The sequence below is a fragment of the Erpetoichthys calabaricus genome, chromosome 8 (assembly GCF_900747795.2).
Source record: "Erpetoichthys calabaricus chromosome 8, fErpCal1.3, whole genome shotgun sequence".
NCBI classification, from domain to species: domain Eukaryota; kingdom Metazoa; phylum Chordata; class Cladistia; order Polypteriformes; family Polypteridae; genus Erpetoichthys; species Erpetoichthys calabaricus.
In genome coordinates, this window is record NC_041401.2 from 143,208,890 (window position 1) to 143,226,774 (window position 17,885).

The following is a 17,885-nucleotide window of genomic DNA, read 5'->3' on the forward strand; positions in this document are numbered from 1 at the left end:
TGAAAATGTGACCTGAACACCTCAAAAATATTGTAGATAATGTTAAAAGAATAAATTAAATCTTTATAGTATGGTCCTCAAGTTCGGTCCTAGAGGACAGCAGTGGCTAAAGGTATTTGGTCCAACACAGTTTTGAAATTAAAAACCACTCTTTGCTGTTAATGACACTTACTTAACTTAATGGTTTATTAGTGTTATCATTTAGCCATATCAGGTCATTCTTATATTTCTGAGGATATCCTCCAAATGATCGGTGGCCCAGAGCAGATATGTAATTCTCAGTTCTCCACTTTTTTCTGTTCCATTTCATTCCATTTTTTTTTTATCAAAACAGATGCTTTATGATGAAGTACACGCACACACACACGCGCACACACACACACACACACAGGTCATTTGCATCTCATTGTTAATTAGAAGTTGGCTAAGAAAACAAGTCGTAATTGAAAACAGAGAATGCAGCTGTTTAAGACTAAAAGCAGCAATTCATATTAGAAATCCTTGATAAGCAAGTTAACTAACTAAAGCACAAAACCATTGCTTGAGCAATAATTACTTAAGCAGAAATAATTGGCTTTTAATTAGGAAACTGGGTTGGAGTAAAAACTTTCAGCCACTAAGCTTACAGGACTGATCATGAGGATCTCAGATGTAGACTAACATAGCAAAGATAGTTTGCAGTTCATCATGTAATCAGACATCATGAGCTTTCATAAGCCTTGAACTACTCTTGCACAGTAATAATACTCACTGAGTTGAATGCATTGAAGTGATAGTTTTTGTTTTCCTTATCATGCCAGAAATATTCAAATATGAATACTTTTTACATTGAATTATGTTTTATAATCTGTACAGCTAAACAAACAGTTATAGTAATATAGTAATAATAATTATAGGTTTATAGGGTTATCATTATCACATGTACTATAAAATTCTTACTTGCATATGCTAATCAATGTACAACACAGTCACTTTTCAGGGCCATGATTAGTAAGTATACTACCTTATCTCGACACGTATCTCTTACTTTCCTTACCTTAAATTACTATCTTACCTCAGAACTTCCACCTTCCTTATCTGAAAAATCTTCTTTTTATCATAACAGATAGAGAGATAGTTTATATAAAAAAATATGTATCTTTTCTAATATACAGGTTTATAGGTACCTCATTTATTGGTTTTCCAACCACATAATCATGTATACCTGCAATAATATTAAACAGGATAACTGATAATTGATTATTATGGTTATTCAATATGTACTACAGTTACAAACTGATTACTGGTTAGGCCATGTATTAATAACAGAGCAAAGAAATCAATGCAAAACATCTGTGTTGTGACCAGTCAGGGGCATGGCAGAACCCAAAATCTCTGATACAATTCCATAGACACAAGTCCTGAGTTTCAAACACAATTCTTTCTCTCTTGCTCTTTCTGTTTCTTTCTTTTTTCTCCTCCTCCTTGTCCGTCCTCCACACCCGACTCAAACTCACCTACATGAGGTAGAGTGGCTTTTTTTTAATCTTAGACCCAGGAGTACTTCTGGTGCTAGGGCATAGTTTGTTGAAAGTACTTCTGGGTCAAACAGAAGTTCCACAATGTAGTGAGCACATATCCATGTTGCATCCCCTTGGCGGCACCCACAGAACTTGACAAGGCTACCCTATGGGACTCCTGTTCCCAGAATGCCTTGCCTGGTTTGTGGTCATACAGGTCGAGTCACCCAGGATGGCTGCCACCTAGTGTGTCAGGGCAGTATGTAGCCCTGCCATGTTGTCCCCACCCCTGTCTTTCCATCCCATTGGCCTCCTCACCAGTTAAGGGTCTTTGGTCCATCTGTACTGGACCAAATTGTAGAAAAAGTCTAAAGAATATGTGACCTTAAAATGAAGCTAGGATAAACTCTATAAATTGAAAGAAATATATCCATAATGAGAGCAGCATCTGTAGTATTACATTTTGCTCATGTAACTTGTCAACTTGTAAGAATAAATTAAGAGAGAAATTAGTTAAATCGTCAATCAATTACATATGGATGCCAGTTAAATCTGAGTTCATATACTCTATATTGTGTAATGCAGTGGAACTGTTTACATTTTGCCAGTTTTTTATATATAAAAAACTTTATATATATATATATATATATTCAATAAACTGTGAGGGTTAATTGTTACTGAATAGCTTCCTACACAGGGTACAGCACATCCCTTCATGCCCTATATACCTCTGTACCAGTATATATTAATGTAAAGCCATGTTGCAATTAAAGAAAATGCTGCTTTGCATCAATAAGCTAATTTTTATGGTACTTTAGGTTTTGTTCTGCTTGTAAAGGAAACAAAACTAATCTCAAAATGCACTACATGACACTTTTTATAAACAAAGATTTTAATGTTTTTTAATATTTTAATATCAATGAAGAAACTTTATTCTAATAAAAGGAAAGTATCTAGTGTATTTAATGAGAGAAAGCGTTTTTACTGTAAATGATGTAAATGACTGTGTTCAGTAATCTTTAGGATGTATGCATTATAGTATACAATGATTTAGTACTATTTGATTATTTTTAGATTAATATACTTGTAATTTGTATGTTACATAGACAGTTGGTATTTAGCTTATTAATGGGCATTTTCAGAGTATTTTAACTGTGGTCTACATAGTTTTAGACTTAATACCTGCTCTGTCTGTTTAGAGTCTCCATGTTGTCCTTTTGCCTGAGTGAGTTTTCTCCTGCATCTCAAAGACTAATAGTTAAAAAACAGTCAAATAGTTACTTTGTATTGCCCAAGTATTTGTCCATTTGATGGGTAAAAAAAACTGCCAGAAATTGGTTTCTTATGACTAAATGTATTTTGGTACCTGCTTTGTTTCTTTGTTATTTTTTTCTCTTTTAAAGGATCCTGGTCTAATGCTGTCTCTACCTTTCCCTGTTCCCCTCTCCTAGTCCCCACCGAAAGGTGCCACCATTCCCTACCGCCCAAAGCCCGCCTCCACCCCCGTCATTTTTTCAGGTGGCCAGGTAAGAGCCGACCCGCTGGCAGCGTCTGCAGCCAACCTCAGCCTTTTACTGCAGCACCAGCCACTGCCTGTTAGTCCACTCAGGTTTTCTCACCTTCTCACTTGCATGCTCATAAACCTGGGGGCAGATCAAACTGGATGACAGATTAAAAAATTGTTTGCCAAAACATATAGTTAACATACATACCAAATCTTTGCCCTTGATAATCAAACCATTTAATTTTGACCAATTGATCTAATTGCTTTGAGGTGTGTGTTTTACTATAAATATAAAAACAAATATAGCAACTCAGAAATGTCTTTAAGGTTTTATCAGTTTTTATTGGGAAACAATGGTAAATGAATTTCTTTATTTCTCTCTCTTCCAGTAATGGACACATCTCATAATTAGAAAAACTTGATATAAATTGCATCATTTTTGTGTACAGTACAATGAAAAAAGATTAACAAAGTACTTTTACATTTCACATTTTACTTATGTTCTTAGTAAAAATGTGTTATTATACAGTATATAATGAAAGCATACTGTACTGTATGTTAGAGGTCAGAGGAAAATAGATCTCAGAGGTGTATGTTTAGATAAAGCAAGTAAAGTACAGTATATTAAGGGAGTTATAATTTTATGTATTTTTTTTCTGCATGGTTTTGATTCAAGCCCTGGATCCTCCTGAAAAGATCACTTTCTTTTGTGGGACAGGATACTGTAGCTATGCTCACTGACCAAACAGCAAAAGAAAATTAATTCAAACATTACACCAAGAATTGTATGGGTGTAATCAGTGACTCCTCCACTTTCCCAGAAGACTTTCAGTTCAGTGGGAAACATTAAAGGTGTCCATAGCAAGAGTGGAGCTAATATGTGCTCATTTACTGATCTGATCATCACACGCAATATTTTATAACTACTGTTATCTTACTTGTAAATAATACTTTACTTTTAGTTATACAGTGCTAAGGATTTGATATCACCATTTGTTTTACAACATAATGTTCTATCAGCTCATTCAATTTCCATATGTCCTGTGCAGTTTATTACCATGTGAAGACATGTTTTTAAACTTTGAAACAGAACATTATTGTATGTAAGCTCTGTGTGGTGGAACCTGTTGAATGAATACATCTGAAATGCATGGCAGTTTATAAAGAGCAAACATGGTACATGCTTGCTGTAGGACTTTTAAAAAAAAAAGAGCCTAGCTTAGTGAGCAAGAAGTTAGACTATAAAACTGCAAGGCAGCCTCCTTTACCCCACTATTTACTCTTTTTGTACTTTGAGTCAAAATATTTGTCTGAGCCCCAGTTGATGAATTATGGAAACAATCATTTGTTAGTCATTTGGGTAAAAGCATTAAGTACTGTAAATTAACTGTTCACATCAACCTCCATTCTCTAAACTTCAGTGTGTTTAGAAAATAAATGTGTTAAAAAATTAGATCTACAAATGCAGTAGTACTGTTTAAATGCACAAATTAAATAGGTCTCTAAATATTGTGATTTTTGTTTTTTCTGTTTTCTTGTACAGGCATATACTATTCAGGGACAGTATGCCATTCCTCATCCAGATGTGAGTTCTTGTTCTTTTTTTACCCTTTATATTATGTTTTACAGTGTGTGCATGCTTACTGTATATTTACCATTGTTCATATTAATATTAATTAATAATATTAATAAACCATCTGATATGTAATTTATGTCATATTACTATCAGTCAATCTGAAATGGCTCTTCTAACCTGTACTGTCCAATATGGAATAATTTTAAAGGACTTGGCCTGTTTGGACATGCTGACACTAAAAATTCAAAACCACATCCACATTTTACTCCGATTTTGTTAAAAAGACAATTAACAATTTGTCATAATGCATATGTTTCTCCCTCTGAATAAACCTGTTAGTAATATCAGCAGTAGATAGTTCAAAGTGAAAAATTGTTTTAACTGCATAGCTCATTGGAGCTTTATTTTAATTTGGATTGCCTTTAAAGTTTGCACTTATTCAAGATTCCATAGTTCTGATTGACTTTACAGTGAGAAATATTTACACGTTGGAAATTTTTACCTCTTTTGCAATCGGACATTTAATTTAGTCCCTGTTTTTTATACTGCAAAGTGTCAACAGAATTAATGTTTAAGTGTTTAATGCTGACACTGATTTAAATAAACCAATCTTTATTTTATGTAATGCCTTAAATAATTTTTACAAAGTGCTTTCAAAGCATTTTTTGTTACACTTCTAGCAGAAAGATTTGCATTTCACTGATTTGTGATTGAGTTATGAAGTATGTGTTGCAACAAATTCAGGGAGGTACACTACATTTCATTTATCTGGAGTATTGAAAGTAGTTCCTTTGTCAGAAAAAAGATATATGGCTTTTACTGAACAAGACAAGCATCTTTCACACTTTTTGCAGCCCTGTTTCTGTTTTTTAATATCTTGGGTTTTTATAGTGTGTTTTATTTTTCTCACTGTGATATCTTGAAATATGTACAGCACTACTCTTTTTAAATCAACACCTACCTTGCTCAGATATATTTTATGTATGTGTTTATGTGAATGTTCAATTTGTTTCTACACATGATGTATAACAGTGTCACATTCAAATAATTCATGTAAACAGAAATATCACTGTCAATGTTCTCGTGCATGTAATTTACTGTATGAGTATCAGTGGTATTTCAATAATTAGGTGAGATAGTAAGTGAATTACTCTTAGACACAGTGTAAAACCCTGATAATGGAGACCTGAAATATGTCAATGAAAAATAAAAAAAACAATTATACACGATGACAGGCCAAGTCCTACCATACTTTTTTTTTATTATTTAATTATTTTGCCATGATATCTCATGGCCACCTTGTTGGTTTTGTTTTAATCAAGTCGTGTTCTTGATTTTTGGTGTGACCTGTGCTATATAACAATAACCTCTTAGTTCTGATGTCCCTCCTACCCCCTCAGCAGTTGACCAAGCTCCACCAGTTGGCTATGCAGCAAACCCCCTTTACTCCCCTTGGACAGACCACCCCTGCTTTCCCTGGTACGTACCCAAAAAGCCCTTTATGAAATTTCCTTCTCTTTGTACCTGTAGAGTTTCTTTCTCTTTCTTATCTTGTTGTTTGTTAATTTTTTACTATGTACCCTGGTGGCTGGCCTTTAGGATTCAAGCTGTATCCATTTATGTTTGTTTCTTGTTCTATATGTTAAAACTTGCTTCCCTGCTATTCTACTTAGTTCCGTTTTTTATGTCCATAAGGCATTATAAAGGAGAGCATTGCCTGATTAAAACTGTGCCCTGCTATTTTTTTTAACTGTTTCCAGTGGAAGACTGTTAATATTGCTGTTTGGAAATGTAATTATATAAATCTGCACAGAAGTTAACTTATAGTCAAACTCTTTAGTTGTTCCATTTAATGTTTTGTTTATTTTTACGTCTGTGTGCAATCAGGAGTGTTACTAGTGTAATGCAGCTCTTAATCACTAGGCAGATACTAAAGTCCTAAACGTTCTTCACAGCTCTGGTCCAATGAATTCATAGATAAGTGACTCACTGTATGTATAAAGGGCAGATAACTTTTACAACCATTTCTGTCCTTGGATTTTTATAAGACCTGAAAATGTAAAATGGCAATACACTGTGTTGTAACTGTTAGCAATGATAATGCTTTAGGTCTAAATTTGGGCACTTCAAAATATATAATGCTGTTAAGTGCACATTTATTTCACTGCTTAAAAACATTTTATAAATACATTATAGAAATGTTTTATGCGTAGATATGGCTACACTTGATTAAATATATGAATTGTGAAAATGCAACATTACAAAAATGTGTTCTTGTAAATAGGCTGTTAATTCAGCATAGATTAAGAATTCTATCTCAACTACACTGTTGTATAAATTTTAGCCAAGTGGTGAGCTATCTTCAAACCTTTCAGCAAAATCTAATTTGATCCAGTTTTTATGTTCTGTCTTTTTAAATAAATTATTTTTAGTAATCTTGCCTGTTTTTACCTCATTATAATAATGTAGGTTTTTGTGCAATTGTTTCAGTCATTATTGTCATTATCACCAGCTAAACTGTCTTTTTTTGGGTTGACACAGGTAAGCCAGCCTCCCTACCATCCTTTCTTGTCAACTCTACTGAACATTCTTTGGGCTGACACTAATTCTTTTTATGTAACCCATCACCATCTCCAACCACATCTTCTTCGGCCTCACTCTTGGCCTCATTTCTTCCACCACATTCATATTACACTTTTTCATCCAGTCATCCTCCACATTTTTCTAGGCATTTCCTGCACAATCTGTTGCCTCTATACCAGGACTCATTTCATTATATTTCACATAGCATCTTATCATTCTCATCTCTCCTCTTTCTAGCTCTGCTTCATGTTCCACTCCCATCAGCCACAATTCACTATCATAGATCATACTAGTCCTCTCACAGGTTTCATAAACTTTTCCCTTCATTGGCCGAGTGGCTTCTTTAGAAGTTGGAATGTATGCACCTCCCTCCTTCACTATAACTACTTTCCCTGCACCTCTGTCTGCACTCAACATGACATCTAAGAAGCAGAACTTGCTTACTTTCTTCTAAATAAGTTAATTGCCAGTATTATATGCTTAATAAATCAGCATCCTGCATCAATCCTGCAAACATTCTATAAAAAAGTCACACATACCTACAGAATATGCTTGACATCACTATGCACCCAGTTGACTGATTTTATTCCCAGCACCTGTACTACTCATGCCACAATGCTATGCACCCAATCCTTCAGTGCCTCCGCTCCTTTGCCTCCAACCATCAACTTGGTCCTTCCAGCATTTAACTTTAGGTCTTTTGTTTCCAAACTACCATTCCATTTCATTATTTTCTTCTTAATTCTACTTCATGTTTTGCCACCAATATGAGATCACAAGCATACTAGAGCTTCCATGACCATTCTTCATGCATTTTCTCTGGTTAGCACCTCAGTCACTATCATAAAAAGTAATGGACTCAGAATAGATCCCTGGTAAGGCCTTACCTTCACCTCAGAACTGTCACTCCCACTGCCCCAATCATCATTTGTACTTCTTCATACATTAACATCACTGCAGACACAAATCATTAATCTGTACCTAATTTTCTCACTCACTACCTCACCACTTCTTGCGACATCCTATCAACTGCATTCTTCAGATCTACAAATGCATAGTGGTTTTCTTGCATTTGTGTGTAATTCCTTATATAATTTTAAATATTAACTTTAAATCTCTGTTCGCTGTGATGGAAGAGATTTGTCCGTTTCATTTGTTCCTCATCGATCATACTCTGTAGTCATGGAATTAATCTTGTAACTTCTTTTTGGAATTCATCTAGCACAGTCTAAACACCAGTTCCTCACATAGCCTTTCAGATGTAGGTTCAGAACTGTGATGTATAGCTCAGGCATAAACTGCATTAACTTTAATTCCACACTGCATTCTTTATAACCAATCATTTTACATCATTTGATACAGTTTATTATGGACTCAAATCTTTTTTTTCACTCCTAAATTCCTTTCTTGTTTAATGATAGGCAATCATTTCTATTTCTGTGAATAAAACATTCCATTAAGTTTCATTTATAACTTCATTACTTATCAGCTTAAATATAAATTTTTAGCAATATCCATCTGTAAAGATTTTGCTGATGATAAGCAACCTTACTTTGTGTTATCTGTAAATTTTACTAGCTCAGTCAACAAATTTTTTTGACCAAATCCATTATATACATTATGTAAAGTGCCTAAGCCATTATTGATCTCCATGACAACCCTTTTCTGACCCACCCCAGTTTTGAAACATAATTTTCTGTAGCCAACTGGCACCTGTTTGTATGCTACACCGGGTACTTAAACAAAAGTATTCTGAAGGTCAAATAGTCTCTTTATGTTTACTATTTTGCTATTTAAATAGTTTTGTTCTCCCTTATTCCCTTATTAAACTGTGCAATTTCAGCAAAACAAAATTTCTAAAAAAAAAATCTAAATTTGTACCACCAGTCTGTAAGTATACTTTTACTGTATACCTGGTTTATACTGTCTTTTAATAATAATTTTTGTAAAAGTTTACATGAAATAACACATGTACAACAATTTATTTACACAATGCACAAAGGAAACACAAACAATTACAACCTTTAGCTGAGTTATAATAATGCTAATATCAATAAATAAAGTACAGAGTGTAATGCAGTCCAAGGAATGGTAGAGTCTTCCGACTTGTAAAGGAAAACATCTTAAGCAGTGCAGGTTTTATACACTGTACGTTTTACTAGAAGGTAAGGAATAAATAGTTCTTTGTTTGGTCTATCATATTCATGTTTTGTTCCAGTAATGATGGCCTAAAACAGGGGTTCTCAGTCTGTGGTACATGAGAAAGCACAAAAAAAAAGTCAGAAACAGCAAGTAGAGAGAAAGACAGAAAAAGAAAAGCTGTCACACTTTCAGATACACATCAAGAAGCCATTCTGGAACCTGAATTTAAACTCAGGGTTGCATATTACTTTAAATTTGTGTGTAGTTTAACTTAACAGAGCAGAATAATCCAGCTATGCTTTAAAGGCAAACAACGATTTTCATTGTTGCCTCTTTTATACCATTACCAAATTAGAAATAAAATTACACTATTTGTGCATGTTTCAAGAGTGCAATGTTGTGACCAATCAACTGTCAGTTGAGTGAGTTTAGTGAATGCGAGGTTATTCACTTTTTAATACAATACCATACATCTGCAATAAAAGAACAGAACCTTTGCCATTATTCATGGTTTTATAATGAACCTGTCTACAGTTTGCATCCATCAGTCCAAATTCCAACCAACATATTAAGTTGAGGGTCGCTGGGAGTTGGTGCTTATCATGACCGGAATGGGAATAAGACAGTACCCAACATTTATACTAGTAGCCAACGTCACGTTCTAAATTTTTCAAATTAGCCAGACGTACATTAGGGTTCTGAAGTGCAAAGAAATTCTCTCCCATCATTCAAAATGCAATGTGTTAATGGAAGCACATAATCATAGAGAAAGTCAATTAGCAGTGCTACTGAAATGGCATAGTAAATTCCTGAAAACAAATTGACAAACAACAGATTTGAATCTTTCATTTTTTTATTCAACCAAAGTAATGTTTATTAGAATCACAACTAAACACACATATATGAATGGTACTGGAGCAAATGTGATATTTCCAGTTATGACTAATTGCGCATTAAAGTACAGACATAAGCAATAGCAAAGTCTGATTAGTTATGTGAGTTAGCTTGAAAACAACAGAACAAAGATTTTCAAAGGAATTCTGAAATAATAATCATGAATTGCTTAATAATATCAACAGTGTAGCCTTAAAATTGTGAAAAATCTGAAAAATGAAAGCATCTTGAGTCTGAGATATTTAAACTTAAAATTAATTTCACTTGTTCATTGATATCCATACCCTGATTCAATCTCAGTAACCTGACAAAATGATTTTCAAAAAAACCTGATTTAAAATGTGTGTTCTTATGAAAGCAGTTTATATGAGTGTGTGTAAATCGAAAGATTCAAAATTACTTTAATTTAACTAATTCATGTGGCAATGACCTCATAATGTTTGAATTTCTAGTACTGGTGTTAATAAGTATTAAACCCCATGCTAAAATCCTCTAAAGCTAATTAAAATGGATCTCATTTGTTGTTACTGGGGCAAGGGGTTGGGGATTCTCCCCCCTCTGCCACACTTAAACTTTTGTTCCGAACTGTGTATTTATTAGTAATAAAAAGTATGAAAATGTAGGACTTCCTAATTATTATTACATATCAACCACACTATTGTCCATACAAAAATAATATGTTGAAAAAAAAAAGCTATACATGAGAAAAATGAAAACACACAAATGCAAAGTATCTAGAATATCTTGTTAACTTCTCCAAGGCCAATATTTTTGGGCAGTTAAAGACATATAACCTTTAGTTTTACCTAACAGTTAAATATATGCTAAATATGCAAGACAAAATGCATAATAAAAAATTACAAAGCAAAATAGCTCTTTACCTAAAAATAATTTTCCTAAATACTTAAGAATTCTAGTACTAATATTTTTTTCTAATTTTTATAAATCCAAAGCATGGACCCTCACAAGAACTTGTTTCCCCTCTTATAAAAGGCACACATTGTAATGATATGGTAAAGACATAGCAAACACATATGCCTGGCAATGATGTCATCACTTGGGAACAATGTGGCTACAGCCATGCCATGATGATGTCATGAAATAAGCCATAAAATAACAGTGAATCCAAATAAACCAATATTATGCAAAAACAAAATTAATGGCTCAAAAACTAATTCATAATACAGGCAAAGAAAAATAGTATTATCTGTGGACTTGTTATAATGATTTAGATACTGGTTTGTGTTTTAATTGCCAGGGATATTACTAATACATGCTGTTACAAACTTCACAAACATTTTTTTATGATTGATCTAAGTTTACCTTATTGTTCTTAAATATAAAAGGAATGGCAGACTAACTTATTGGTAAGGTTTGTAACATCTTTGGTGTACTTTTGCATATTTGTCTATTTTTATTATGTAGTGTGCAAAATCAGAACAATCTTGCAAATGACGGTAACAATCAGGCAGTCTAATTTTCTATTCTCTTTGAAAGCTGTTAAAGTTGTTCTCGAATGTATGAACTTTTTTCTTCAGCTGCAATTTTACGTGAACAGTTTGTAGTTTGTTTGGAATTAAAAAATAAGAAAGTAAACCTAAAACCAGCAGATGTCACCACATATGCGTTCTTACATGAAAGATTAACGACAAATGCAGACAATGGTCGTAACCAAAGGAGCAAAGAAAAGACTCTGAGGAAGTGTTTGTCTTTGAAATGCAAAAGCCCAGCATCTTAAATAGAACTGACATGAAAACGTGACACACAACATCATCGTCAATCACTTGCTTATCAATGACAGAGTAACTACACATGGCTATAGTTGAAAGAATAAAACCACAAATCCCACATAAATTACATCACAAAAGACACAATAAAAAATAACAGCAACCTCAAATTCATAATAAAATAAATCAAAACTGATTAATTCTACTGATAATAAAACATAAGTCACTAAATAAATCAAGTAGACATTTTGTGCACATGCAGCAGTCAATGGTATCAGCAAAAGATGCTAGACTGAATATACCACAGAACACACTCGGCACACATAAACCCTGGAGAAGCAATAAAAAATAGCTTGCTTATGTTTACTTTACATTCTAAATCCATACCATGCACCAAAGACATAATAAAAAACATACTGTGTTTAAGACTTTTGAGAACTCTGTGTTGCTGAGTAAACTGGTAATTCAGATCCTCTCATTTCTCTTTAAATGCTAAAATGCCATAGATTCACTCTCCCAACTCAAAGACACTGTATAGCCAAAATTTCAGATTTTGATTTCTTATTTTATTAATACACATATAGAATAGTGCAATGTGTTAAAACATAAGTTATTTCAGTGTTTTTGTTAAATTATGGGATTTGAGAAATGTATACTCTAAGATTAATTATTGTTAATCTGTGACTTTTAATAACAGGCATCAGAATGAGTACAAACGATTATCAAATCATTAGAGAGGAGTTTGAAGGGCTCAGCTCTATATAAAGATGAAAAATGTGGTTTGTTTAATCTTAATCATATAAGAAAACATGAACACAACCAGCCAGACAATGGCAGAACTTAACCAAGACTCTTGATGTCTAACTGAAAGTCTATCTTTCATCAGTACATTTTAACTAAAAGTTCTATAAAGACTACAAATGCTTTTTCCTGTAAATGTTCTCAATATATTGACTGAAGGATGCTCAGAAATAGTCTCTGGGATTGCCTGACAATTTAAAGGAACACTTATCACAGTTAACATTAAAATGAATGGGTCTGCTATGAGAAAGAAATTGATCAAACCTGTTTTACATGACATCTCAGATTCAGTATTTTGACAGATCTGAGCACAATGCTCCAGATGTCTTGGTCTGCACCCAGCTTGATTGATTGTCATTTACATCTTTTTTTTTTGAGATCTCCAATGTAAACAAAATTAGATGCTTTCTTTTTATAGAATTTAATTTTGATTTAGCTTTGGTTAGACAAGTATCTCATAAAACCAATGTAACATTTTTCAGTAATATTGTAGGTGTATAGAGTATAGTGAAGTTTTACTTCAATATATAAACATGCCGCCACTCTCCGGTACTGTGATAAACTTAGTCGTAGTTGTCTATCAAGCCGACGATGATGCTGTCCATCCATTTGTCCATCTCTGTCACTCCCCCTCTCGGTTTGTGTGCTGGTTGGAGAGCAACCCAATTTGGGAAAGGCAGACCTGGTGGCAAGATGGGCAGGGGAATTGCCCCCTGAGCAGAGCAAGCTGACATCAATAGAAATGCCACTCTGGTTTCCTAACGTTGATTGGTCCATTCTTGTTCAAAGGGACAGACTCTTTCGATGACAGTCCTTCTCCAAAGTGCACAGTTCCCAGCAAGTGTCTGGAGATGCCCATGTGAAATATAGCAGGCCTTGAGAGAACAATTCAAGTGGTCCTGTCAGCATTTCTTCAAGCCACCCTGAGGTCAGGGTCCTTCGGCGAGTTCACTGTACAGGACCATCTGCAGAAGGCGAGACTGATTCATGGCAGATATAATGCCTGGTTTATTGGAAGACACAACTAAGTAGCATGTCCTCAATGCTGATTTTGTAGCAGCATTAGTGAATTTCAGTGGGTGGGATCCTGTCCTCCCAAGTGATGCCCAGGATATTCTGAAAGCAGTGAATGTGGAACACTTCGAGGATACAGATTTGATTACGGTATGAAGTCCAGGACTTGCATCTATACAGAAGCTAGGACAGACCATGACTTAGTTTGCCATGTGGAGATTCAGATGTGGTTCACGATCTCCTTGGTCAGAAAGGCATCAGAGTATACCTCTGAGTTAGGGGAAGATTGTGTGTTACCCAATGCCATGCTGCCAGTCCCAATGTACACTGGAAGATCTGTGTGCTGGAAGACAGTCTGCAGGGTCAGCATCTTGGAGATGCTGATTTCCTGGCCCATCCATGCAAAGTAAGTTCAAAAAGTTGCACAGTGCCTGAAATAAAAAAGAAGTGGTCAGATATCAAAGTAAACATGAAAAGGTGAGCTGCCTCCCACCATCTGAGTGTCATACAGAAGCGTATTCGGGCTACAGAGAAAAAAAGAATAGTCACACAGTGAAGGGAAAAAAAGGTCTATGTCAAGATTAAAGTCGAAATGTTGACTTTAATTTAGAAATTTCCACTTAATCTCGTAGTTTATTTTGTCATTAAAGTAGAACATTGTAAATTTCATCTTAAAATCATTGTTTAATTTACTAGTTTATCAAACCACATTGTAACTAAAGTAGCACGTCAAATGCTTCATATTCTATGTGTTCCCCGACCCAATCATTAATCGCTATGTGCTTCTTAAATGAAGTTTCTCCTATGCCGTCAGGAGCTTACAAGCAGTGATTGCCATACAGAATACATTACATTTATACAGTATTACAGCTCTCTCAACACATTTTAGGATATTAAGATGTATACTCGATATCATTTTCATGACGAAATTCATTAAAGCATGTATTGAACATATGTGGGGGCACGGTGGGGGCAATTATTCCATCCAGGGTTGCACCAGTCCCAGCAAGCATCGTGTGCGAGGCAGGAACAATCACAGGATGGGGCTCCAGCTCATCGCAGGGCTAATACAAGCACACACATACACTAGTAGCATCAAATTACACTAGCATCACCAAATCCCTTAACCTGCCTGCTTTTGGAAAGAAACCAAAGCATGTAGAAGAAACCCACCAGGAAGATATACAAACTCCAGGCAGGGTACACCCGGAACACAGCCCCCTTACTGCGAGGCAGCAGTGCTTCCACCGTGCCACTGTGTCACCACATGTTTAATTATTAACAGTGTACATTATTTAAATTAAGTTAATTTATCTGTAAAATGTAATATACAGTCATCCCTCACCTATCGCGGGGGTTACGTTCCAGAGCCCCCCGCGATAGGTGAAAATCCGCGAAGTAGCGACCTGTATTTATTTTATTATTTATACATATTTTAAGGCTTTATAAACCCTTCCCACACTCTTATAAACCTTTCTCACTCTCTTGTTAACATTTCCCACACTCTTATAAACACTTCCTATGCTCTTAAACACTTTCTACATTCTTAAACACCGCAGACCAACACTGCACACTGCACGCAGCGATCAGACGTCGATGTGTCTGCACTCGCTTTGTGAAGGGGGGCAGCTGAACTCACGCTGAGCAGAAATGGACTTAGTGCTGCTTCTGCCAAAATGCCTGCTTGTCACTCTGCGCGTTCGGAAGGAGGAGGAGGATTGGGGGTGTGTGAGGGCTGAACGCAGGTTTGCTCAAACCCCCCTCCCCGGAGGCGCAGTACGCTCCTGCCACTTCGCATTGTCAAGGGGGTGGGGAGCTGAATGAACGCTAAGGAGAAGTGGACTTTGTACTGGCTTTGTGCTGCGTGTCGCTCTGCGTGTCAATAATTTAAAAGCCTGTACAGCACCTATTTTCCTGTCTCACTGTCTTGTCTTGCGTGAAGTTAAAATGTTTTATAATAGTGAGATGTTATTCATATCCTTAGCCTGACATCCACATATCATATGTGTTAACAAAGTGTGTTTTTTAAGTTTACATGTGTTTAAAGCATGTGGGATGGGTATTTTAAGGCTTAAACTATAAAAATGTTTATTTCTTTGGTCTTTCTATATCGCGGATTTTCTCCTGTTGCTGATGGGTCTGGAACATAACTTCCGCGATTGGCGGGCAATCACTTGTATTTAAAAACCCGCGAAGTCGTGAATCCGCAAAAAGTGAACCGCGAAGTAGCGAGGGATTACTGTACAAGACAAAAGAGATAATCGTGGACTTCAGAAAATCACATCCTGCCCACATCCCACTCAGCATCAATGGTTTAGATGTGGAGACTGTTAGGAGTACCAAGTTCCTCGGTGTGCACATAACTGAGGAACTTACGTGAACACATAACACCTCATCACTAATCAAGAAAGCCCAGCAGAGGCTACACTTCCTGAGGCGACTGAAGTGAGCAAGTCTTCCCCCTTCCATCCTCACCATGTTCTACAGAGGCACCATTGAGAGTGTTCTGACCAGCTGCATCACTGTCTGGTACGGCAACTGCAACATATCCGACCGCAAGCGCCTGCAAAGGATAGTGAAGACAGCAGCGAACATTATTGGGGTGCCTCTCCCTTCACTACAGGACATATTTTACAAATGCAGTGTCCGCAAGGCCTGCAGCATTGTGCAGGACCCCTTACACCCCTCACATGGACTTTTCACACTTCTGCCATCCAAGAGAAGATACTGCAGCATCAAAGCCAGATCTGCCAGGTTGCAGGAGGGTTTTTACCCCCAAGCTGTTAGACTTCTTAACACCAGACTGCCCCCTGGGACCTTCCACACTGCCTCAACCACCTCTAAAAACAGAACTTTTATACATGCAAGCCACTTTCCTGCAAAGACTAGTGTGTAGGTAGAAAAGAACTGAAAATCTCATACTGACCTTTAAGGATTTGACACTCTTGATATCCTTCTGCTGTGAAACATTCTGACCTGTCATTGTTTACACATGTCTTAAACAACTATTATCATGCACTGATAATTTCTGTATTATCTATATCTATTATTAATTATTTATTTATTATATTACATATCTTACACATCAATATTGCTGCTACTTCTTTGTCTTGTCTTTGCACAATGTCTTGTCTTGTTTGTGTATTAATTTTAAATTAAAATTTTAATTCTAAGGGCGGCATGGTGGCGCAGTGGGTAGCGCTGCTGCCTCGCAGTTGGGAGATCTGGGGACCTGGGTTCGATTCCTGGGTCCTCCCTGCGTGGAGTTTGCATGTTCTCCCCGTGTCTGCGTGGGTTTCCTCCGGGGGCTCCGGTTTCCTCCCACAGTCCAAAGACGTGCAGGTTAGGTGGATTGGCGATTCTAAATTGGCCCTAGTGTGTGCTTGGTGTGTGGGTGTGTTTGTGTGTGTCCTGCGGTGGGTTGGCACCCTGCCCAGGATTGTTTCCTGCCTTGTGCCCTGTGTTGGCTGGGATTGGCTCCAGCAGACCCCCGTGACCCTGTGTTCGGATTCAGTGGGTTGGAAAATGGATGGATGGATGGATTTTAATTCTATTTTTAATTTATTATTTGCGCATAATGTTGTTACACTGTGGACCCTGAGCTTCGCAATTTTGTCTATCTGTATACTTGTATATGGTTGAGATGACAATAAAGTTCACTTTGACTTGACTTTGACTTGGACATACTTTAATGCATTTCATCACAAAAATGATATTAAGTATATATTCTAGTATTCTAACAGTACACAGCTCCAAGAGGATTGGAAATCTAAATCTACTTAGAAGCCAGTCATCATTATGGGACAAGAAGGCAGTATGATCTGTAAATACATGCTGTCTTCTAATTCTTCCATTTGCGATGTCTTCTAACAACACTAAAACATCCATGGTAGTTGGAATAGTTTGGCCTTCCCATGCACCATTATATTGTTACAGATTGATTACAGTCAAGTGCTGTAAATTTGTAAACGATATGCAATTAATTTCAGTGTATTTAATAAAGCCTGCATCATGGATAAGAATATGAAAAGAAAGGGAGACTGCACAGACACAGTAGCACTGCTTTGACATTGGGTGCCGTCCATTTACAAAACTGAGCAGGAAAGCACGACCTGAGGAGGTCGTGAAAATGTATGTAGCTTAAC

The 17,885-nt window shown here is 36.1% G+C and overlaps 1 protein-coding gene across 17 annotated transcripts in view; it reads left to right on the forward strand.

Moving 5' to 3' along the window:
* The window catches only part of LOC114656134 (poly(rC)-binding protein 3), a 366,542-nt gene that overhangs the window by 320,213 nt on the left and 28,444 nt on the right, over positions 1-17,885 (forward strand). For 6 of the 17 annotated variants that reach the window (XM_051931201.1, XM_051931195.1, XM_028807555.2 and 3 more), the window contains 3 exons: positions 2,951-3,094; positions 4,547-4,588; positions 5,980-6,058. In XM_051931201.1, the coding sequence (XP_051787161.1) occupies positions 2,951-3,094; positions 4,547-4,588; positions 5,980-6,058 (265 nt within the window). The remainder of the gene's footprint in view (positions 1-2,950; positions 3,095-4,546; positions 4,589-5,979; positions 6,059-17,885) is intronic. The other 11 variants (XM_051931198.1, XM_051931196.1, XM_051931205.1 and 8 more) reach the window with 6 other exon arrangements.